Source organism: Galleria mellonella, unplaced genomic scaffold, assembly GCF_026898425.1.
Source record: "Galleria mellonella isolate WM207_F2 unplaced genomic scaffold, CSIRO_AGI_GalMel_v1 utg778, whole genome shotgun sequence".
Taxonomy (NCBI): Eukaryota; Metazoa; Arthropoda; class Insecta; order Lepidoptera; family Pyralidae; genus Galleria; species Galleria mellonella.
This window is the reverse complement of record NW_026442150.1, coordinates 1,828,942-1,855,775: the sequence shown is the minus strand read 5'-3', so window position 1 is coordinate 1,855,775 and position 26,834 is coordinate 1,828,942. Positions and strand designations below refer to the sequence as shown.

General features: G+C 37.5%; 1 protein-coding gene across 1 annotated transcript; it reads left to right on the top strand.

The window, feature by feature from the left end:
- The first annotated feature begins 57 nt into the window (after positions 1 to 57).
- On the top strand, positions 58 to 26,796 carry LOC113510074 (uncharacterized). Its single transcript, XM_052901262.1, is given in 8 exon segments — positions 58 to 341; positions 2,763 to 2,919; positions 4,077 to 4,178; positions 5,117 to 5,302; positions 15,874 to 17,737; positions 19,336 to 21,072; positions 21,168 to 22,963; positions 25,315 to 26,796. Coding segments are annotated over 8 exon segments (7,215 nt in total). The 5' UTR covers positions 58 to 188; the 3' UTR covers positions 26,535 to 26,796.
- The last annotated feature ends 38 nt before the right edge of the window (positions 26,797 to 26,834 follow it).

Here is a 26,834-nt window from a genome sequence, read left to right as displayed (position 1 = left end):
AAAAAAAGTAAACACAGATTAAAAATAGTACCATCTGACATTATCTTTCTACGGTTCTTAATTTGAAAACAGAAAACAAAATGGCGAATTTCATAAAACCTTATAGATGCTACACAATGTAAAATCAATGAAATATTTAACTCAACCCATATTTATTAATGTAAATAGTGTTTAATCACTGTACAAAAATGGAATTTGACGAAATAATTGTGAAAGAGAGCCCAGGACTCTGCCGGTGCTGTTTATCCGAAGGTTGTTACAAAGATTTGGGGACGGAGTACTCTTGGATGAATGAAAATGAAGTTTATGCCGATATGTTATTGGAATGTTTCGATATTAGCGTGAGTAAATAAATACAAAATTAAAGATAATGAAATATAGATTTCATCATTTATTTTTTTGTCTATACTCAAAGAAAAAAAAATTGTAATGGATTTACTCGAAAATGATTCTACTGATTTTAAAAACGCATTTACCAATAGAAAAATACATTATTAACGAGTAATATAAGGCAGGTTATATATTATTATTAAAAGTTAATAGTTAAATATTAAGTATATATAAAGCCGGCCGGATCGCGGATAGGGTTCCTCGAGAGGATCGACTTCGGTCATATATTTTTTCATGCACCGCCCCGTTTCCGAATTATAGGGACTTGAACATTTCTGGGACTTATTAAGAGGGGGAATCATGACATCGACAAAGTCGAAGTTTTCCCAAACTCAATTCCATTGTAAAAAAAAAATTGTAGGCTTTTTAATAGTGCCTCTATTCATACATCCTAACTCCAACTACCCTTAAAGTTATCCACTGACTGAATTAATCTTGTACATAATATTATATTTTGTTTTATTATCTATAACTACCTAAATATATATTTTTTATTGGATAATAATGAAATGGAAACTCTACCTGCGCTATAAGTTTTAATGGATGATAATGGAATGGTTACCCCGCCTGCGCTATCCTTATAAACTGGCGGGACACTGGTGACGGGTGATAGGTGAAGATGAATTAGGTCAGTTAGCCTATTGTGACAAATTCACTAATGAATCCATTACAATCCAGGAACTGCGTGGAGGTCGACCTAATTTTGCTAGTAATAAGGCTGCTAATCTATGCACAACGACCCATATGAGAGGCTAAGCATGGAAAATAGAGTCTTTTTCACATTTAAGGCTGCTAATCCCATTATTAACAATCCCTTTTCCTCCCTGCACTATTGGTATACACTGGCAGGGCACCATTGAGAAATGATAGTTGAGGCTGAAAGCAAGTCAGTTGGCTCAGTGTGAATAATTTGACAATAATTAATCATGATGGTTTCCAGGAGGAACCATGCAGGTCGACCTGATAGAGTATATTGCTAGCAATGAAAATTAAAATCCTAAATGCCAAATATATATATATATATATCTGTGGGTAAAGATGTCCCTGACAAATTTACATGACAAACCTAACATCCAGACATTAGGGGGAAGGGATTGTTAGTAATGCAGACTCACTCCCATTACTAGCAATATGCCTCATAAGGTTGACGTTCATGTGGTCCCCTCTGGAAACCATCATGCTGAATTCCAGGTGTATTTATCATGATGGGCTAACTAACCTGCCTTTTCAGGGGGGAAAGGGATTGTTAGCAATGGAGTTTAATAGCCCCATTGTTAGCAATTTGCCCTATTAGGTCAATCTCCACGTGGTTCCCCCTGGAAACCATCATGAACAATTCTTATTGAATTCGTCACAATGCGCTAACGGACCTGCTTCATCCTCACCTATTATCCTTCACTGGTACCCCTCCGGTGTATATCGATAGCACGGGTGGGGTTACCATTCCATTATCGCCCATTAAAATAAAATTCTGCCTTTTCATTCTCACCTATCATCCCTTACTGATGCCCCGCCAGTGTATATCCTTAGCGCAAGTGGGATAACCATTCCATTATCATCAAATAAAAAAAAATTCAGACATTCAATGCAATGTGACCATAAGTCCCTCCTATTTGTATTAGTGCAGTCAAGGACTTTGATTACTTTTTATAACAGTTTACAGACACCAAACTTCTAAACATTGCCTTCAGAGTAATAACATTGTGGAATAGTAGTTACTGTGACATGTTTCTTCACCTTAAAATGTCAGATCCTTAAAGTGTAACATAAAAAAGCACAAAAGAGTGGCCATAATGCAGTCAACTGTTGTATGTAGTAGATTCTCTTTTGATCATATCATGAACTACATTGGCCATGTAGCCCCGACATAAAATAGGCTACCACTTCCTTTCCCATGGGTGTCATAAGAGGTAACTAAGTGAGAGTAAGGGATGGGCAACTGTAGACTATCCGCCTGCAAGTATGGCAACATTTCTTTTATAACACGGTAGTCCCACATTAATTTTTTTATAGATGATAAGGGAGGCAGGGTTACCTCCTGTACTAACGGTATACTCTGGCAGGGCAGCACTGAGCAAGGATAGGCTTAATGGTCGAGGAATGAGCAGCAGCAGCAGCAACATCCCTCTTAAAACAGCACTAAAGTCCAACTGCTGTTAACCAACCTGCCTGCCAAGTGTGGCAACTACTGACAAAACTCTTAGAGGAAGGTCTATGTCCAGCAGTGGACAGTTAATGGCTGATATGATGATGATGATACTAAGTATATGAAGTGGACTACATAGCTACTTTTTTATCCCAATCAAGGAATATATCCTGGTCAGCAGTATGAAGTTACAGACACAAACTAACTTAGAATTCTGTGTGTCCAGATATCACAGCACAATGAGGGTCCCAACGGACCCAACCGGCTCATATGCGAGGTATGCATCACTCGACTCCGAGACGCATGCAACTTCAAGAAACAGGTGATGGACTCGGAGAAGAAATTCATTGATATGATTGGCAGGGGCGAGTTTAGGCCAAAAGGTAAGTATTTACTGAACTAGGTGTTACTTTGCGGAGGTCCATATCACTGGTTATTTGATACAAAAAATTTTGTTTAATTCCGCTACAAATTGTATGACTACCAACTCTCAAAGACCCCCTTATGGAGTACTGTTCTCACCTTTGCTTGGGCGCCTCTGTCCAATTCGTGTTTCTAACGTGAAGGTTAGAAGGTTTGAAGGTTTTTTTTTAAATGGGTGAAAATGAAATGGTAACCCCGCCTGCACTATCGGAATACGCTGGCGGGGCACCAGTGAGGGATGGTAGGTGAAAATGAAGGTAGGTCAGTTGATCCAGCGTGAAGAATTCAATAGGAAATAACCACGATGGTTTCCAGGAGAAACCGCGTGATAAATGAGCAATGAGGCTGTTATAACCCATTACTGACAATCCCTTTCCCCCCGGTTTGAAGAGTGGGATATGGCAGTGAATTTACAGAGTACAGAGGAATAACACCTGGAGTCCTCAAGAATGGCAACGGAAGGGGGTGTCATGGGCGAAACAGTAAACTCTGTTATATCCATGGTACTGCTAATGTCTATAGGCGACGGTTACTACTTTCCATCAGGTAGACCATCAGCTTGTCTGCCATTCTAAATTGTATAAAAAAAAGGTACAATGACCTGTGGATCGAGGCTCCTGGATACCAGCTTGGGCCTCTTCACTGCGTTTAAAGACGAGCTATGAGAATAGTCGATGATCCCAACTTCCCAGGCGGTATCGTACCCTCTAGTCTAAGGCGAGACTTTGCCTCCCCCTGCGTAACGGATTGTGTTTTGAGAAATTATTTGAAATGATGCCCACAGCCACCTTTTATCATCACAACTCTCGTCATCAACAGGAAATACATCCTCACACGCTTGAACCTAAACGATCGCGTACGATTTCAAAGGGATTCTCTTCCGCGAACGCTCAGGCTGTGAAATGAGCCCACCGCCGAGTTTTTCCCTTGACTGCAGTATGGGATTCTTCAAAAAGTTAAGGTTTCTTCAGGGTCGACAACGCGCGCGTGATACTCCTGGTATTGCAAGCGTTCATAGGCTACGGTAACCGCTTGCCGTCAGGTGGGCTGTATGCTTGTTTGCCACATCAGTGGTATAAAAAAGATGCTGTAATTGGTATTTTTATTTTTGTTTTAGTTCTTATATATCAAACACAAATGAAGGCGGAGGGTGTAGAAGCGGAAACGAATGACGAAGCGGAAATAGAGTACCTGGAGGATGACATGGAGCTCGGAGATGGTGAGTGATTAATTTGTCTTTTCCAAAAATGGAAAATTAAGGTGATGACGACAGATCTACTGAATCCTGCATGAGAGGGTTTTTTTTGTGTAATGTATGATAATGAAATGGTAACCAAATGGTGGCCAATTGTTAGTAATGGGGTCTAACTGACCCATTACCAGCAATACACCCTATCAGGTCGACCTCCACGTGGTTCCCCCTGGAAACCATCGTGGCTAATTCTAGTGGAATTCGTCACAATGGGCTTACTGACCTGCTTTCATCGTCACCTATCATCACTGGTGCCCTGCCAGTATATACAGATAGTGTAGACGGGGTTACCATTCCATTATCACCCAATAAAAAAAAGGGTATTCGCTGGCGGGATACCAGTGAGGGATGATAGGTGAAAATGAAAAGTTAGGTCAGTTAGTTAGTTCAGCACGATGATTTCCAGAAGAAACCACGTGGAGGTCGACATGACAGGGTATATTGCTAGCAATGGGCCTGGTAGTCCGTATTGCTAATAATCCCTTTATACGGCAATAATTTATTTAATATAAACATGATTATAAAAGCCTTTTAAATAATAACATTCAAACTGGGAATTTAGCGCGAAAGAAAGAGTCAGAATAGTTCAATAGCTGAAATAAGTTTATGACACATTTTTATGAACAAGGGTGTTAGTTTTTTTTTATACAACTTAGAATGGCAAACATGCTGACGGCCCACCTGATGGAAAGTGGTAATCGTCGCCTATAAACATGAGCAGTACCATGGACATAATAGAGTATACTGTCTCGCCCATGATACTCCCCATGCGTTGTCATTCCTGAGGACTCGGGTGTTATTCCTCTGTATCCAGTAAATTCACGCTATATCCCACCTTTCAAACCGATTCATTCAGTCGTATCATCCAAAAACATATAAATATATTAGAAATAAATTCCTTCCAGACGAATTCCTGAAATCAGCTGAGAATCCAGAGGCTACCGTCTCCGAAGGCATCACAGTCACAACACTGCCAGTGAAGAACAAACGCGGCCGACCAAAGAAGAATGCCACAGCTGTGAAGCCGGAGAAGAAGGCGAAGATCTCCCAAGTGGAGGAGAAGCCCAGGTCGTCCAAAGCCGTAATCAAAGGTAGGTCTTGATTTATAAATAAACATATTGTCTTTGAAAAGCCTGCCTTGTGATCATGTTACTGTAAGTTTTGTTTTTTCGGAGAATTTATTTATTCTTAAACATGTAGTTTGTTTCATAAAATAACAAAAAAAAAAATTGTAGTAGATCGGGGGGCACGGTAGTGCCACCGCCAAGTTGAGAACAACCGTACCATTCCTTTCCAAGCGACTCGCATCGCTTTTGACCCCACTGTAACTTCATTGTGAATGAAGCAAGATGTTTGAATTTTTAATAATCAAGAAAACTATAACTAGATTTTTTTTTTGATGGGTGAAAATGGTATGGTAACTCCGCCTGCGCTAACGGGATACGCTGGCGGAGCACCAGTGAAGGGTGATAGATGAGAACGAAAACAGGTCAGTTAGCCCATCATGATAAATTCATCAGGAATTAACCATGATAGTTTCCAGGGGGAACTGCGAGTAGGTCGACCTGGTTGGGTATATTGGTAGCAATGGGATTCTCAGTCTCCGTTACTAACAATCCCTTTCCCCCCAACTAGATATATATATTTTCATGTGTGGCGGGGCACCAGTGAAGAATGATAGGTGAGAATGAAGCAGGTCAGTTAACCCATCATGACGAATTCAACGAGAATTGTTCACGATGGTTTCCAGGGGGTACCACGTGGAGGTCGACCTAACTAGATATATTGTAAGCATACTTAAAAATTATACCTTCGTCATATCAATCGTTAACCGTTCATTGCTGAACATAAGTCTCCCCATAAGGGAGGTTTACCTAATAGTTGTCTCGCTTGACAGGCGGCTTGGAAGTCGCACTTAGGTCTTGATGATGTTTTAAAACGAACACCCACTGCCCATTCCTCAAGTTCCCCTAGTCATCTCTTACGACACGCACAGGAAAGGAAGGGGTGTCCCGTTCTATGCCGGAGCCATACGGGCAAAAATTATATCTTATAGTTTGCGAATTATCGCTAGTCCAAGTTCATTAATATTGTCATTGACACTCGCCAATTGTCAAAATTTTCAATTTTTCCAGCAATGTCACTAACTTCAAATTTTGATTTCTAAATTTTCAGAGTTTTAATATATGAATGATCACAATCCGGGCATTTTAAAGAGTTTGATAATAATATTTTCTGTTACATAGATTTTTAAAAGATGCCGAAAGTTCTAGAGTTGTATATATATATATATATATATATATATATATATATATATATATATATATATATATATATATATATATATATTTTTTTTTTTTATGCAACTTAGAATGGTAAACAAGCAGACGGTCCACCTGATGGAAAGTGGTAACCGTCGCCTATAGACATGAGCAGTACCATGGACATAACAGAGTATATTGTGTCGCTCATGATATCTCCCATGCGTTGCCATTCCTGAGGACTCAGGTGATATACCTCTGTGCCCTGTAAATTCACTGCCATATCCCATAATTAATCTGCTTACCAGGTGTAATTCTTTTAACAATGTTTTCACAAACAGAGTTAATACTAAATTACATAAAAACAAGTTAAAGAGGCAACAATGGCCGGCCTTATTGCTAAATAGCAATCTCTTTCAGGCGACCTTATATTTAGTTTTAAACTTTCGCGTTGTTTACACATATTTTTAAATACACAATCGGGACTTAACTCGATGAAAAAGCGTTTATAGGTAAATAGTTTTTAACGTCAGGAAAAATGCATCATGCAATCCTACACAGGTTTTTTTTATTGGATGAAAATGGCGTGGTAACCCCGCCTGCGCTAATGGGATACGCTGGCGGGGCACCAGTCAAGGGTGATCGATGAAGATGAAAACAGGCCAGTTAGCCCATCATGATGAATTCATCAGGAATTAACTATGATAGTTTCCAGGGGGAACCGCGAGGAGGTCGACCCGTTTGGATATATTGCTAGCAATGGGATTCTTAGTCTCCATTACTAACAATCCCTTTTCCCCCCTACCTACACAGGTTAGGGCCCGTGTGGGTACTGTCGGACTCCTACCGGCTAAACGACCTGACGATATACCTCCTAGTCACTTAACGACAGTGCCGTGGGAGCCCTTTCGTAATCTGCCATGACACCGCCAGAGATCGACCAAAGGGTAGCTCTTCTCATGTGTGCAGGGTATATGCTGCACACCGTTTACACGATCCTTTTCCTACCTGGTGAGCTTTGGATGGCCCTAACCATCCGCCGCCGGGGGGAGAGGGATTGTTAGTAATGGAGATTGAGAATCCCATTGCTAGCAATATACCCAACCAGGTCGACCTCCTCGCGATTCCCCCTGGAAACTATTATGATTAATTCCTGATGAATTCATCATGATGGGCTAATTGGCCTGTTTTCATCCTCATCGATCACCCTTCACTGGTGCCCCGCCAGCGTATCCTGTTAGCGCAGGTGGGGTTACTATTCCATTTTCTACCAATAAAAAAAAAACCATCCGCCGCCCCGAGGATCAGGTAAATAGTACCTACATACCTGCTTCTTTACTGCCGACGTTTCGACGTGGATTGCACCACGTCGTGGGTCACTTCAGTCGTGTCGTGAAAGCTTTTTCATCGTGTTAAGTTCCGAATGTGTATTTAAAAATAAGACCTTACATTTGTTAATGATTCGACATCATTTTTTGACCCTTGTCCCAATAATTACTAGTGTTAACTGGTTTAGTTTGTTTCGGTTGGCTGTTTTGTAAATTTCTTATATGATGATAGTTTTATGATCTATTAGATACCGTGTTATAAGTTTCGTTTAATGCAAATTATTAATTATATATAATAAAAGAGAAGGAAAATCATATATATATATATATATATATATATATATATATATATATACATACATACATATCTGTCACGCCTGTCTCCCATTAGGGTAGGCAGAAACAATGGAATATATATATATATATACGTAGTACATAGTAGCTATTTACTAATTATGCTTCCCACCTTTCGAAATTTAAATGTTTTCTCTAAACGTTAATCATGTTACGTACACATGTTTTTTAAACTATATATAAAATCTAATATAATTCTAATATATGTGTGACTTATTAAAATAAATAAATAAATAATATATTTTTTTTATTTTAATATTACAGTCAACATTATGTAACAGGAAATATACATATCTATTTTATTATATTTAAGTTAGCATAGATTTAACAGTTAGATGTTTAATTCCGCCATTATTTTGTCTATGGTATATTCTGTCTACCTCATACGCAACTCTCCTTAGTCTATGGTGTATGCTGGTTAGTCGATTATTTTGTTTAATTCCGCTACCATTAGTATGCATACAACTTTAACACTCGAAGATGGACTACTATTAGTACTAGAAGTTCTATGATCTCTCTTCAGTTATCAATTTCTGACCGTTATTCAGTCCACGCACATATTGTGACACGTGTTTCGCCTCTAAACGAGGCACCATCAGGCAATTGAATGATTGCTTCTCGGAGCCTACTGTTCGCCGTTCAGAGTCGACGCCCAGATTGCGAATACGACCACTTTTCAGTGTCGACATCTGCATACGGTATAAGTGGAATTAAACAATATAATTGTTATCAGCTAACAAGTGATATGGTAAAATAGTGAGACAGTAAATGGTACGATAATATTAGAACGAGACTATAAAGACGTATGTATAGACATTTTTGTCCATGTCTTTCTTCAAGGACAGCTTCTAGCATAGAGTGTGTTTCGGTTTGAAGAGCGAGCTATGCCAGTGAAGTTACTGGGTATTAGAAAGAAACTTTGTACTAAAGTTGTCTACATGGCAAAATCGTCTCTGCTGGAGTGAAATTACAGGGTACTCGGGCATGATTAATAGTTCTTAGAAAGGGCACTGCATGAGGGTTTCACGGTTCTAGTAACTGTAGGCGTTCGGTGCCACTTGCCATCAGGCAGACCGTCAGCTTGTATGACAATCCAAATCGTGTATGAGTGTGGGCAATTTCAGAAATGAATGACACCTTTCGGTAAAATTAGATTGTTTTTTTCATTGACTATATTTTAATAGAAAATATTTATATTTTAAAAAGTTTTAAACTATCAATAGGTAGGTGTACGTGACTTCCGATCTGTGACTTATTTTACAGTCACATAATAAATACATAAAACTTAGTTTGTATTGCAAATCCTAATTATTTCAATAAATTCACATTTATACATATCTATATTATTATATTTAAGTTAGCATAGATTTAACAGTTAGGAGAAGATTAAGAAAAAAAAAATATATAAAAATATACATTTCCGTTAATTTTAAATTTATTTCTTATTTTTTTAAACTTGACTCTATTTTAATAGAATATATTGTTTATATAAAAAAAAAAAGAACTAATTGATTTATGTCCATTAATTTAAAGGAGACAATGACAAAATAGAAACCCAAGAACACTTAAGGTAGTGATAGCTTAAAAAATGGACTCTTGTGCTGGCGATGTCTAAAATGGATACGAATCCGGATAATTGTTTATTTTATTAATCTATACTTATAATAAATCTGTAGAGAGGTCATTTCTGTATATTAAATATATTTCCAAAATAACTACCAGGCGGTGATTAGTGATCGATACTGATGCCAGAAATGCAATCAGTAAAATTTTTGTCTGTCTGTCTGTCTGTATGTTCGTTATAGAAACAAAAACTACTCGACGGATTTTAACGAAACTTGGTACAATTATTCTTCATACTCCTGGGCAGGTTATAGTATACTTTTTATCACGCTACGATCAATAGGAGCGGAGCAGTGAAGGGAAATGTCAAAAATGTCCACCCATGCGACGCCGGGACGGGCCGCTAGTCTTCAATAAACTAACACAGTGTACTCGTAAATGGTGGACTTAACACCAGATGGCGTTGTCTTACCAGTCGATCGTAGACAGGAATAAGAGGAAATATGCATTTTGTCATGTATTGTATCCGTCGTTAACTGTCCCATAATGAGGGATAATAATTTTGCCAGTAAATTATACTTTTGCCACAAAATTATGTTTTAAGAGGGTATTGCTACTGCCCACCCATCCCTCCACCATAAGTTCTCTTTTTCATCATGTCAAGTGGTTAATCCACAACCCGTTACGGGGTTATAGATGCGGGTCTCGAGTTAAGATTCTCTACCCGAGCCTCAACTGCGCAGGCTGCCGCCAGCGCGTCACTATGTTTAGGCCCAAAGGGCCAAGCCGGCACTATTGTAAATAGCACCCGCTGAAAGTCTTTTTCATGTATTTAGGTTAAATAAGTTTCAGATTGTGACGAGATAAAAAGTAGCTTGAAATGGTTCATATAATTATTACACTCAGCTACTGCATCGTCGGTTCCTTTTTCTTTAGACTTGGCTATACATACTGCCGAGTGTCTTAGATCCGCTAATACGAATCTCTATTTTTTTTTTTAAGCAGTTAGTGTCTGACATTTCTTTTTTTAATGGAATTGTAACCAGTGAGGGATGATAAGTGAGAACGAAAGTAGGTCAGGCCAGGTTTTTTTTTCTCCTCACAAAGGTTAAAATAAAGTTAAAAATATTATTAAGTTGAAATAATGTGAAACAAGCTATCAATAAAAAGTGATTTAATTTGCTTTTGTACAAAAGTCGATTGCTTGGGTATCTCTGTCCCATTCGTGTTTCAACGGTGAAGCAGTTGTGTTTGCATGGTTGTGTTTCGGTTTGAAGGGTGGGATATAGGCATATTGCTAGCAATGGGGCTATCAAACTCCATTGCTAACAATCCCTTTTTTCTGTCGATCTTTGCGAGGGATTAGAGTCTATGTTAATATCTGTCTTACAAAATCACCAAGCCCTCACCCTATAGACATGAGTAGTAACCATGGACAACAGAGTATACTGTTTCGCCCATGATACCCCCATGCGTTGCCATTTCTGAGGACTCAGGTGTTATTCCTTTGTACCCAGTAAATTCACGCCATATCCCACCCTTCAAACCGAAACACAGCCATGCAAACACACAACCGCTTCACAGTTGAAACACGAATGGGACAGAGGTACTCAAGCAATGTGCGTTATGAGTGGACCTCCGTGCGTGGGCGTGCATGTGGACGCGGTCGACTGTGCGCAATGCATTAATGTACCCGGTAGCCCTTCTTACTAACAATCTTTTCTCTTTTATAAAAGAATCACTGGCGTATTTACGATCATTATGTACTTTTAGACATGCCTTTGATCACAGCAGAAAGCTTCGCGCCTGATCCTGATATGGGTACTGGGCTATTTTGTGGGCACTGAAGAGAGCAACTTATTTCATATAGATTTTGAAAACAAGGACCAATATGAAATAAGTTTTTAAATGATTTAAGTAATGTTTTTATAATTCTGCCCATAAAATGGTAATTCGCAAAATAATCGAATTAAAATATCAAGTTAAAAAATAGGTTTAACTAAACGGCGCCTCAGAGTCAATCCCAATGTATCAGGTTCAAAAACTTTGAAACTAAAACTAGTTGGGATCAGACTTGATGATTCTCATGTAAAATGAAGCACAACGTGTATTTTCCGTTAACTCAGTAAAAATATTTAACTCTTTTAGGTATTAAAAGATCGCTTACTAGCGCGGAAAAAAAATAGAAGATACAGAGAGGTTAAAAAATGAACAGCTCAATGAATATGTTGCCCACTGTAAAAGAAATTTAGAAAGAATCAATTTAAAAAAGAAATGAATTACCGCATATGTCACTGGAAGAAGCTGAGCAACAGAGAAAAAAATGGCGAGAGGCAAAAAGGAAAAATGCCAATAAAAGAAATGAACGGAAAGAAACAGTGACTAGAGTGGAAAATGAGCCAGGAAGTCTTATTTTAGACAAGATCTTTTTGTAGTAAAGCATCAAGTTCTAACTGAGAGTAGATAAACTGAAAACGTAAACCACTGATTGCTGCTCCGCGTTATAGGACTCAAAATCAATCCTCCTTAAACGTCAAATTGCTTATAAACCCACTTTTAGATTATTTCTATTCACAAAACACTTTATCATCATCATCATCATCATATCACCCTTTAAGCGTCCACTGCTGATCATAAGCTTCCCCCTTGGGAAGGTTTGGCAGTAGTTGTCATGCTTGGCAGGTAGATTGGCAACCACAGTTAGTCTTTGGAGATCTTTCTTCCATGCACAACCACTCTTTAGAATCAACTTCCACCAGCAGTATTTCCGAACTGATACGACATCATAACCTTCAAGAAAAGAGCATATTCCTTTTTAAAAGGCAGGCAGTACATCAGCCTTTGTTATTGTGGGTAATCATGGGCGGCGATAATCACTTACTATCAGGTGAGCCGCATGCTCGTTTGCCCCCTGTGTTAAAAAAAATGTTTTAAGAGGGACGCTGCAGCACCAAACACTTTATGTCTTCAAATAAACTATTGAATTTGTTGCGGGTTCTCCTCAGCAGATAACAACATTCCAAACTCAGCATTGGAATAATAAAACGTCTAATAAAAATAAAGTGACAATATAGAAGAGCGTGTAACCAAGTCTATTTGAATATAGATTATGGCTATTCTGTCACTAAACAATGGATAAGATGTCCACAATAGATCCAATGGATAAGGGATCACAGTAGATTTCTTATGATAACTGTGCCACAGATGAGCTAGCTCAAAGAGGTCCTGGACCGAAAGCGGCAGGTCCGTAACCGCTTCTTTCTTCACGTGTCACGCACACGTAATGTAACAAGTAACGTAACACGTGTCCTTGCATTAAACCTCTAATAAACGTATTTTAGTTATTGAAATGTTTTGTCTTTTTCTTTTGTTTTAATTTCTTAATTTGAAAGACAGCGACAAAATACGAAGAATAAAAGTCCAATCTGGAGTATATGATCTACGCATGGCCTAGCTATGGCCAAGTTTAATATAGGGCAAAAGAACTTTTTAGTAGGGCAGAAGCCATAATTGACTTCGAAAAAGCGTATCTAATTTTCTTGGGGTCTTTCATTTTAAGGTAGGGCATTGTGCCTTTTAAATTTAGAGCATTGCCACTCAATGCCAGCTTTGCTTGAGCTTAAATCAGTTTTGCCAATATTATTATTATGAACTAACACTGTTTGTCCTTTGAGGGTAAGCAGAGGTCATAATCTTCCTCCAACGTCATATTCATCTTCCTGATTTCAAATGCCACTAATGTGGGCTTCTTCTTTTTCTTTGACTTGTTCAACTTCTTTTAAATATACCCCAAAAAACTTAAAACTACTATAAACCTATTTTAGCTGTTGAACTGTCTAGTCACTTTTTTAAAACTGGAAATAAAAGAAAGGAACAAAACAGTTTAATAGCTTAAATAGTTTTCACGTTTTTATGAATAAGAGCGATATTTTTTTTTTTTTTATTATTTTTAATTTTACCATTGCATTACTCACCTTTGGTGGTGTTGATACCATAGATTCGTAATCTGTTACTAAAAAAAAACTAAATTATGCCACTCTATTGTCCATAAAAGAATCAAGAGTCATAAAAAAATTAAATTTCGGATTAGGACAGCAAAAATTAAAATGGATTTTTAGAAATTCTTCCGAGAATGTATCGTGATGGTAAAAAAAAACCATAAATCTGAATTTAAAAAAAAGACGCAAATTCGACAGTGGGGCTAAACTGAAGGTTCACTAATTTTGGAGAAATAATTTTAGATTTCTACTCCACTGTACCGTTATATTGAGCCAGTTATATCATTAATGCTTCAATACAATTTACATTCATCTTCGTTCAGCAAAAGAACTATCTGCTTACATTTTATTTCGTCTTAATGATAATGACACTTCAATATCGAATCCACCGATTAACTAAACTAAGAACGCCGAAGAACTACAATCGTCAATTACAAACTCAATCTCTCTTTTTAGGTGAGAGAGCGACCACGGCATCTAAGTCCACTATATCATCTACCAAACGCAATCGCCTTATGAAGAGAAATGCTATAATCATTCTAGAAACTTCCACAGTCCTACCATTCAAATGGCATAGACACAACTACCTGTGTTTCTACTGCCACAGAGCATTTAAAGATCCTCAAGTATTAAAAGAACATACTAAAAATGGACACGAAAAGCCTAATATAAAAGCTGCTGTTTCTTACCTGAGGAGAGATGAAAAAGTCAAAGTTGATGTTACACTACTATCTTGTGATATATGTAATGCCAATCATGCTGATATAGATAAATTAATTGATCATTTAAAGCTAGTTCACAAGAAGGCGTTTACTGAAGATTGCGGATACGGGTTGATACCTTACAAGTTAAATAAAGATACATTTCAATGCCCAGTTTGCCAGGAAGACTTCCAATACTTTATCAAGCTGAACCAACATATGAACAAACATTACGGAAACTATATTTGCGAGTTATGTGGCAAATCGTTTTTGAGTCAGGACAGACTGCGATGTCACTCTCTAAGTCACGGATCGGGTTTCCGCTGCGATTTGTGCTCGCTCACTTTCGATTCTTTGACCCAGAAAAATACACATGACTCGAAAGTCCACAATAAAGACAAATTGCTGAAATGTTACTTCTGTACCGAAACATTTCCTAATTATACTCAAAGGAAACGGCATCACAATATATCCCACAACGTCGAAGTGCCCGAATTTAGTTGTCCAGTTTGCGGAAAGACATTCCAAATAATGAGCAAGATGAAGGTCCATTTAAAAGAGGTTCATATGAGGGAGAAGAATTTTTCATGCTCCATGTGCGAACAGAAATTTTTTTCGAGGACACACGTTCAAAAGCATATGGTTAAACATTTTGGTGAGAGGGTGCATCAATGTGATGTGTGTTCGAAGTCTTACGCGAGAAAGCAAACTCTGAGAGATCATATGCGTATACATAATAACGATAAGAGATTCGTCTGTTCAGTTTGCAGTCAGGCGTTCATTCAGAATAATAGTTTAAAACTACATATGCGAGTGCATCATCCGGATGCTGTAAATGCCTAATATGTTAATTACATTTGTTACAGAAAATATGCAGTTTTATTACTGTTGTTCATTAAAACATATGTGTATATATTTTTAAACCAAGAATATTGGAAATATATGTATATTAATAAAAAGAGATATAGTAAAACAAAGGGTCATGAAGGGGACCCAAAAGGGAACAAGTAGCAAGATGTATCTTTTTTGAATTTGGTAAATATTAATATAAAAACTATAAACAATATAAGTGGCCACAAATAATATTCTGTAATTTAACTTCAGATGTATATCACTTTTAATTTAAATGATTTGACAATGATATTTTAGGGCCGTCTTTTATTATAATAATAACAATTTTTTATTTGGAAGAAAAACAATGGTTACAATATTATTGAAAAACGATGATATCCGCAGAAGTATAAAACTGTCGCGAATATCAACGCCCTCCTCTTATAATATATATATATATATATATATATATATATATATATATATATATATATATATATAGGTAGCTTTAAAGACTTTAAATGTACCCTATTCAATAACTGTGATTATTAGAAAATTAGATATTTCTTTGAAATCTGTAGTTTAAAATAATAAGGGTACATTTACAGTTGGACTTTCATTTGCAGATCTAAAACTGCGGAAATACAAGGGCTGCGAATCGTCTTCGATGCGCAGAAGGAAAAATCTACAAATTGTGTTTAACAACACAAGCATACTACCATTCAAATGGCGAGGAAAGTATCTCTGCTTCTACTGCAGCAAAGATATCGCCGAATACACAGAATTGAGGAAACACACGAAATCGCACGGGAGCTGTTCTACTAAAGATCATTCCCTAAAAGTTTTGAAAGGTGGTCAAAACATGGAAATAAAATTGGACGTCTCGGAAATTACTTGTGAGATCTGCAACGAATCTTTCCCTTCATTCGATGAGATTTTAAACCATTTGTACATTAAACATAAGTTAGAATACGACAAAGCCGTGGACATGGCTATAGAAGAGTACAGATTGGTGGACTTGGCTTGTTTGGCGTGCGGTGAGAAATTTTCGTACTTCGGTTACTTAGTATCACACGTGAATAATAATCACCCCAAAAACTGTCTAATTTGTGACAAATGTAATCAGAAGTTTAACAAAAAGAGAGATCTGTTCTCCCACATGAAGAATTACCATCGAGAAGGTGGTTATCAGTGTGAAATGTGCCCACAAACATTCAGCTCTTTAAATATCTTGCGCAAACATAGAAATAACAGGCATTTGACTAGATGTAATATATGTCAATTGAAGTTACCGTCAGCTGCTTTAAAACAAAAGCATATAGAGTTAGAACATCCAGATGACGGGTCTCTGCAGTGTGATAATTGTTACAAGGAATTCCACACAAAGCATGGTCTAAAAATGCACGCTAGAAAATGCAAAGGCGAGGCAGATTTGTTCGAATTTACAATTAAAAAAGAGGGCTACGATGTTATGGACCTTGATGATAACTACGAGGATAAAGTGAAACGACCTAGTGTCAAGCAAATCCGTGAAAACATTCTCATAGTCATAAACATGTCCACAGCAATACCATTTAATTTTTACAAGAACAAATTTAATTGTTTCTACTGCTCCAAAGATTTCCCTGACTCTGATTCCATGAGAGAGCACACAGTTATGGAACACCCGGTATGCGATATGAAACAGAAATGCATCAGGAAGTGCAGGGAGTCAGTGGCTTGCGTGAAAATCGATGTATCTTCACTCACTTGTAAAATTTGCTTCGAATCCATGAGTGATTTGGAAAAGTTACTGGACCATTTAATGTTGAAACATGAGGCTAACTATGATAAGTCTATTACGACCTGTCTGCAACCGTTTAGATTGATCAAAGACCATATGGAATGCCCGCATTGTCCCGGGGAAGTGTTTCGATTCTTTGGGACTTTACTAAAACACATGAATAAAAAACATACAAACAACAATATTATTTGTGTATACTGCGGCCAGACTTTCAGACGCGATCAGAATCTGCGTGTTCACATTTGGAGACACCACAGAGATGGGCGCTTCAAATGTAACATTTGCGGTGCTGAGTGTAATATTCCTTCAAGACTGTACATGCATATGGCGAAAGCGCACGGAGTGAAAGCGGCCAAATGTCCAAAATGCCCTGAAGCGTTTGCAACGCAATATCTGAGACAGAAACATTTGATCGAAGCCCACGATTCAGGACACAAATGTACATATTGCGGTAAACTCTTCACACGAAACTCTTTCATGCGAGATCACATAAGACGGACACATTTGAAGGAGAAAAATGTGGAATGTTCCATTTGTAATATGAAATTCTTCAACAATATACTGTTGAGGCGGCATATGGTGAAACACAGCGGTGAAAAGAATTTTCACTGTGACATTTGCGGGGAAAGATTCTTCTGGAGAAAGAGTCTACGAACGCACATGGCTAGACATAATAAGAATTTGCATTCAATACAATTATTAAGTTAGTGATATGTCACTAAATGTATTTATATGCTTTTTAGACTATAAAATCATTGATCTCATATTCCAATACGTAAACTAAGATTATATATAAATATATTAATAATTTTAAAGAAAACAGTCACATTTCTTTATTTTTTACCCAACTTTGTATAAGTTTATTAATTTATATGCGAGTATTTTTTTTTCTATTCCAATCGTTGATGCACGTAATATAGAAAATAAAAACTCGTACTGTATTCGGGGTTGGTATGAGGACATGATGATAATTCATGATGGATGCAACTGATGAGAATTCACGTTTGTTTATCTCTATCTCTACGTCCCTATCTCTCTTTAATTGATATGCTTATTTATGCGCGAAATATCTAGTGCGCTAGATTCTCATCCGATATTCCATCGTCCAAGAAAGATCCAAGGTTAGATCCTCCATTGACGACTGCTAGTTTGCACAGTCTAATATAAATATACTGAACGGATCGCGTCCATTAGCCGCAACTAAGAGATGCGTCCAATAATATGTTTGCGGCCTAAGAGCTCCAATCGTGTTCGAAACTAGTCGAGCATCCCCGAATTTTGAATTCCTGAATGATACTCATAATGAGAGTGATTTTATGAAAAAGATCTAATAAATGTTTAATACATATGATATTGGCCAATGACTAGTAATTCGAAGTAGTCGTCACTTGTCTAACAGTGGGATATTCATAGTCTAGGATTTTTTTATTTTTTTTTTTTTATTTAAAAGTTTGCTCTTGTCGTAGCAAATAATTAATTCATTCTCTTCCAGCCAGCTCTATTCTAGACCAAATTTTTGACCTCCCTCAACGACTTGACGCCTAATGTTTCCTTTGTCTGTCCAATGTAGTTATTTTTCGAGCCTCCTCTTCCTCTTTTGCTCTCTATTTTTTCTTCTAGTATGCTCTTTAAATAATCATGTCGTATAAAATAATATATAAAATATATTCAAGAAATTTAAAAGTATGATGACAGCCATTAATTTAATGTTTAAAGATACACAATTAACCTCAGAGATATATTGTAATTGTATTCACAACACAAATATTCTTAAATATAGAAAGGTCTAAGGTCAGAGGGTCGTGCGTCGGAATTTGGTTGTCAAAAATATTAAAATAAAAAGGCAAATTTGTCGTATCAAAATTATATCCGTCTTATCTTTCGGCCTTCATCCTACTCATTTGTTTTATCACAGTTTGTTAGTTTTGTCTGTAGAACGTCTTAGCGGTCAACGAGAAAACCGCTCAAAGGGGCCGCAATAAATATCATCAAAAATTTATATTCGCAAATGAATGAAAATAGGATGAAATTATCATGATTATTCATAATCATTAATACTACCCCCTTATGGGGTAGGTCTATGTTCAACAGTGGGCAGTCAATGGCCGATATGAATTAATAGTAACAATTTCAATAGCATCGAATACTCCTATTGATTTAATAATTTTGAGTACCTGCATCCAATTCAGAATAATATTTGCAGATATTATATTAAGGATTCGCAGTATCCTGAAACTACAAATCTGGTTTCCATCTTTTCAGATAAGAATGGACCGGGAAAATTACAGAACGCCAATAAACTAAGGCGGCAGAATCTGCAAACATTATTCAACAACACCTCAATGGTGCCTTTTAAATGGAGGGGAAAGTACATGTGCTTTTACTGCGGCGAAGACTTGGTTGCTTACGGGGATTTAAGGGCACATACAAAAACTCACGGCTTCTGTTCAGACAGAGATCGAGCTCTTAGACTAGTTCGCACCAGTGACACCGAAGTGAAAATCGATGTTTCTGATATCACTTGTAAACTATGCAATGAGTTTTTTAATACTTTCGACGAAATAGTCGTTCATTTGATCTCCAAACATAAACTGCCTTACAACAAAGAAGTCGAGTTGATAATATCCACTTATAGATTAGTAGATTTAAAATGTTTATTGTGCGATGAGAAATTCAAATACTTTAGTAAACTTATCACTCACGTTAATAATACGCACCCTACCAACTGTTTTATATGTTACGAATGTAATCAGAAATTTAATAAGAAAAGAGACTTGGAGTCGCATTTAAGGACGCATCATCGGAAACAGTATCAATGTACAAAATGTACTGCACAATTTTCATCTAATGCTGCCTTATTGAAACACAAATCACATTCGCACACATCAACCTGTAATATTTGCTTTGAAACGTTCTCTACTAACAGCAAAAGGCTTAAACATATGAAACTTGAACACATTTCTGACGGGGTCTTACAGTGCGGGTTCTGTCTCAAAACGCTAAGTACTAAATTGGCGTTCCTAAACCACGCGGCGAAATGTACTATTAACGACAATTCTAAAACTGTAGACGAATGTATAACTGTAGAAGCCAACGAAAAGAAAGCCACCGTCTCTGAAATCCGAAATAATATCGCGTGTATTCTAAACATGTCCACGGCAATGCCCTTTAAATTTTTCATGAACAGATTCCGATGTTTTTATTGTCCAAAAGATTTTATTGAATGCGATGAACTCAAAGAACACACAATTACAGAACATCCAATTTGTGATACGAAACTCAAGTGTTTTAGGCTGCGCAACAGAGAAGACGGTATTAGAATCAAAGTTGATGTGGCGTCTTTATCTTGTAAGATGTGCATGGAAACAATGCAAGATTTAGATGCGCTAATAGATCATATTATTGTGGAACACAAAGCACAGTATATAAAATCGGTCGATAACAACATGCAACCTTTTACTTTACTAAAAGATAGTTTCTCGTGTCCTTTTTGTGAACAAGTATACAGATACTTTGGTACGCTCTTAAAACATGTTAGCAGGGGTCACGCGGACAATAGAATTATTTGTGTACACTGTGGCAGGTCGTTTAGGACTGATCCCAGTTTAAGAGCCCATATCTCGCGAAGTCACAGAATTAACAATTACAAGTGTAATCTTTGTGATCACGAATTTACAACAAATCACGCCTTACACACTCATTGCGGTCGAGTCCACGGCTACAGGACATCCGAGTGTTCGCAATGTCTTAAGAGATTTACGTCTCTATATTGGATGCAAAGGCATATGATTAATGCTCATGGTACAGGTCACAAATGTTCACACTGCAGCAAATTGTTCACCAAGAACTCTCACATGGTGAATCACGTTAGGCGTACACATCTGAAGGAGAAAAACGTGCAATGCGCCATCTGTTTCGAGAAATTTTTCGACGTACAACATTTGAGAACGCACACCGTAAAACACACAGGCGAACGGAATTTTCATTGTGATATTTGTGGCAAGAAATTCCTCTGGAAGAAAAACCTTAGGGCCCACATGGCGTCGCATGTTAAAAATTCTAATCCCCAAACGCAAATCTAATTGTTATACAAATAGATAAGTAAAAAAGTAATGCAGTGATATGGTGCCATTATAGCAAGAATAATTTGTTTTCAGATGAATATGCGCCTGGGCCTTACGAAGCGTGTGCCTCTGAGAGAAGGCGGAAAAACTTGAAAATACTGTTCAACAACACGACGATAATGCCATTCAAATGGCGCGGGAAATTTCTCTGTTTCCACTGCGCTAAGACGTACACTCAGTACCAGGATTTTAAAAAGCATACCAAAGCACACGGACACTGCACCACTAAGGATTACTCCTTGAAAATCATCAAAGGAAATCACATTGAGATAAAACTCGACATATCTGAAATTGTATGCGAAATATGCAATGAACCATTTGATAGTCTAAAAGAAATAGTTGACCATCTGATTGGAAAACATAAATTGGAATACGACAGAACAGTCGATATACCCTTCCAAGAGTACAAGCTAGTAGATTTGCGCTGTATGTACTGTGATGAGCAGTTTAGCTATTTTGGATATCTGGTTAACCACGTGAACGTTATGCACCCGCAGAACAGTTTCATTTGCGACGACTGCGGTGCGACTTTCAACAAGAAAAGGGATATGGCGTTACACTTAAGGAACTACCATCGCCAAGGAGGTTACCCTTGCGACCAATGCGCGCAGAACTTCGAAACTTATTACCTATTGCGCACGCATCAAAATACAGTGCACTTCCGGAGATGCAAGAAATGTAACATGAAGTTTGTGTCACTCACACTTCTACAAAAGCACATACGATTAGAACACACTCAAGATGACGGTACTCTAAAATGCTCATTTTGCGCAAAAGAATTCCGCTCTTCACAAGGTTTATCGCAACACATAAGTAAGTGTAAGGTGAAGACTCCGCAAATAGAACTGCAAGACAGTACCGCATTCGTCTCGGAACATAACCTGGAGCCCAAGAAGAAGCAGAACATTTTGCAGATACGACAAAACATTCAGTGCGTTCTCAATATGTCCACGGCTGTGCCTTTCAAGTTTTTCTCCAAATACACATGTTTTTATTGTTCAAAGAAGTTTATTGAATTCGAAGAATTAAGAGAGCACACAATGACGGAGCATCCCGTTTGTGATCTTAAGTCTAAATCTATGAGAAAATGTAAAGGCGAAAGGGTTAGCGTCAAAATTGATATAGCCTCGCTTGCTTGCAAACTATGCTGCCAGTCGATGTCTGAATTGGACTCTCTCATAGACCATTTGATATCCGAACACAAGGCCAATTACGATAAAGCTGTGACCGGCTGTTTGGAACCATTTAAGGTCATCAAAGACAGTATGCCGTGCCCGCTGTGTCCCGACAAAGTGTTCCGATACTTCGGTATACTGTTGCGTCACATGAACGCGGAACATAGTAACAATAATAGAATATGTGATTTCTGCGGACGTTGCTTCCGGAACGTGGCAAATTTAAACGTTCACATATCGTACACGCATACGGGTGCGTGCGAATGCAATGTATGCGGTATACAGTACAAGAATCAATGGTGCCTCGCCCGGCATAGGGCTAGGAAACATAACGCTAAGGACTACAAATGCCCGAAATGTCCAGACAAGTTTCCATCTCAGTACCACAAACAAAAGCACCTGATAAAGGTCCACGATATCGGACACAAGTGCAGTTACTGCGAGAAGATGTTTACGAGAAACTCCTTCATGAAAGATCACATAAGGCGGACGCATTTGAGGGAAAAGAACGTGCCATGTTCTGTTTGTAACGAGCGGTTTTTTGATAATTATTTGCTGAGAATGCACATGGTGAAACACGAGGGCGACAGGAAGTTTGTTTGCGCTGTATGCGGTAAAGCTTTCCTAAGGAAAAGCAATCTGCATTCTCATATGGATATGCACAAAAGGTACGGTCACCTCCAAGCGGCACTGTGATCGTAGTTTGGAATTGGCATTGCCCCACGGTTTAAAGCATCGATGAAGATTAAGAATTAGGGATCTCTCACGATATAAGGCATTGGTAGAGATAAATCCAACATCCTTCGTGTAAACGTCAAATGACTTGTTATTGCTTCTGTCATTTTAATTGGCGCCAAATGCTCAATTTTTAGTTTTTATGTATAAAGTGTAAAGATTCGATGTTACCCATTCTTATCTTCAACTAATGTTATAAATCTGAAAGTGAGATTGTTTTGCGCCTTATTGGCTTAACCAATTACTATAAATGGAGAAGAATTTTAGGCTATTTATTAGCTCCCTCTCAGTAAATATATCCCGGTCACGCGAAGTCACGGGCGAAAGTTAATTTAAATATTATTGTATATAAACCAGTCGAAATAACAAATTGATCTGATAATGATTTTACCTTATTAGTAATTTATTGGCACACCATTCTGTATTGTAATTTGTAAATTAATTTTATATACTTATTTATTTCAACTTTAATGCACAGTAAAATTGTATATACATTTGGAAAAAATTATTTTTGTTCATTTTATTAATATTCACATGTATGTAGAGAGCGTAAGGGACAAGTTGGCAAAAATTGAAACAGTGAATTTGATAGCAGACATCTCCGAATATCGTTATTGAGCCAATATATACATATAGATTTACTACATAAATACTAATAATACATAGAGTTAAGCAAATTTACAAAGTCGAGTATAACAACAATAGTTATGTCCCAGTCGTTGATCTTTTGCAATTTTTCTTCAATATAATTGTTGCATATATGGCATCCCTGTGTCATTTAGTCGAAAATTGCAGTTGTGGATGGCAACACATTTTGAAAATAAAAGATTACATATGGACGCTCCTCTGTTACTCTGTGTTTCATTTCAAATAATAATTATAAAAACCATTCTGCCTGTCCTGTCATATAGAACAATGATACATAAAAATGAAAATATAATATATATATATACGTAAGTATGACACAGAAAAGCAATCTTTTGTTTGTAATCCCAGAAATATCCATTTTTATAATAAAAAAAAAATTATGTAAATAAATGCAGGTCGATATGAAATCTGTGTATCTAAAGTATGCATCATCATCCCAGCCATTATCCGTCCACTGATGAACAGAGTAGACTGAACATCTCCCGTAGACTGCTATAAAGAACGATCCCGAGCCACCTGCATCCGCTGACTCCCTGCAATGCATTTGAGGTTGTCACTCCATCTAGTGAGGGAGTAGTCCTACACTGTGTTTACCCATATGAGGTGGCGTCTCAAGAACCTGGTTCCATTGGTTAACAGTTCTTTGAGCTATGTGACCAGCCGATTGCCACAAAAGCTGGTAGGCTTCGATGCGCCCGTCACGCTGCCATTTGATGTAAATCGTGCATTACATGTCGAACTATTTATAATTTAATTTTAGAATGATTTTTTTGTATTAACATCGAATATATTAAGTATGTTAATTGCAAAATTTTGTCTTTTTTTTTGTTACCGTTGCCTTGTAGATTCAATTTCTCAATATATAGATATCGGTAATATCCGATATCTATATATTGGGTCCTCCTGGATATTGACCATTACCCATTGCGATATCGCCCATACCAGTCGGATATCTATATTCATTACGGGATCTTTCCGATGTCATATATTGAATAACTAAAAGTTATTTACCTGTTATTGAGTCAATATATGTATAGATATTGTAAATGCAATATATATATATATATTATCATATTATAATATCTATATATTGTCATGTACACATATCTGTACTAATAAATAAATATTGCTATATATTATCCACCTTTACTACTAAATACTTGAAATACAAATTTATAGTCAAGACAGTTCTTGACTTCTTGACTTCTTCCTATGTACTCAAAGTTATTCATAATAATAAACCGATAAAGTCTGACTAATTTAATGATCCACTGCTGGACATAGGCTTCTCCTTAATGCGAGGGTTTTGCTAGTAATTGCCATGTTTGGCAGGCGGTTTGCCAACCGTAGTTAAGCCTTGATGATGTTTTAAGAGGGACGCTGCTGTCTCCACTTAGTCGCGTCATATGACACCCACGAGAAAGGAAGAGGTGGCCCATTCTATGCCGGGACCACACGGCATATATATGTATATATATTACAGTAACTTATTAGACAATATACTGCGACTTTTCTGAATTATTTAAAAACAGAACGTCACAGAAAAAAAAAGAAACAAGAAAGAGGAAATTTGACAAGTAAAAACTGCCAATTTGTTTGCAGGTGCAAAATTTAACACAGTGGAGGACAAATATAAGAAAATGGAAATGGCGCGTAAGTTTATGATAAAATGCCGAAATATCGAGTACGTGCTACAGTACAGCAATGTGACGCCATTCCTCTGGTACAAAGGGAAATATAGGTGTTTCTATTGTACCGAACCTATAAAAGATCCACAGTTACTCCGCGAGCATACCGCCAATGTACACCAATTCGCAAACCTAGAACTCGTAGTGCACGATCGGACTAAAAACAACAGGAACAAAGACGCCGCAGTGAAAATCGACGTAACAGACGTTACTTGCAAGCTTTGTCGCAAAGGTGTTACTAATTTGGAAGAGCTAATACACCATTTGATTATAGCTCACGACGCTGAATACGATGTGAGCGTTCCCAACTGTTTGTTGCCGTTCAAACTGGACAAAGATCAACCCACGTGTCCCACGTGTGACACGAAATTCGTTTTCTTCGAATACCTTCTTCGGCACGCCAACAAGCACCATTTGTCGCACGATTATATATGCGACGTATGCGGCACAAGTTTTCAAGGCGAGAACCATTTGAAGATGCACAACCGTTACTATCACAGACAAGGCGGTTACACGTGCGACTATTGCGGCATTAATTTAGCGACACTCTCCAAGAAGATACTCCATGAAAAGAATATACACTTGGTGAACTTGTCCACGTGTCCACACTGTCCAGAGACCTTCAAGAGTCCGTACTTTAAAAAGCTGCACTTGGCCAACGTTCACGGCGTCGAGGAGTTAAAAATAAAGTGCCCCTATTGCCCGAAGGTTTATCCGCAAGAGAGTATTATGTCAAGGCACATGAGGAGGGTACATTTACGAGAGAAGAACGTGAAATGCGAGGTATGCGGTGATAAGTTCTTTGGGCCTTACGATGTCAAATTGCACATGGTTAAACACAACGGTGATAAGAAATTTGTCTGTTCTGTGTGCGGAAAGAAATTCTCAAAGAAAAGCAACTTAAACACTCATTCAATTTTACATACGGGCGAGAAAAAGTTCGTTTGTACCGTTTGTAATAAAGCGTTTGCCCATCAAGCCAACTTTAAGATGCACATGAAAAACCGCCACGCACAGTATTCTGAAGAGACTCCAGAAGTGGTTGAGGATATTGATGAAACAGAAATGGTGCAAATGGAATTCATAAGGGACGACTTAGAGGGAGCTGAAGTTATAGGACAGTACGTGCATTGACGCTGAACCCCAACAAAACAAAATATATACTTTACGCGTGATTTCAATGATATTAATCACTTATGATATTCTAAATTATTGATAATTAAACATCCAATTAGACTGTTGTTTTAATATTACTCCTAGAAATGTTAACACAACATACTCTGTAAATATGGACCGAACAATGTACGATGCATTATGATACACTAATGACGCAGCTAATAATTATAGTGTTGAATGAATTAGATACAGTTTTCAAATAAATAATACTTAAAATAGATCTATTTGTATTCCTTGAATCCTGATTTTACTGGCCTT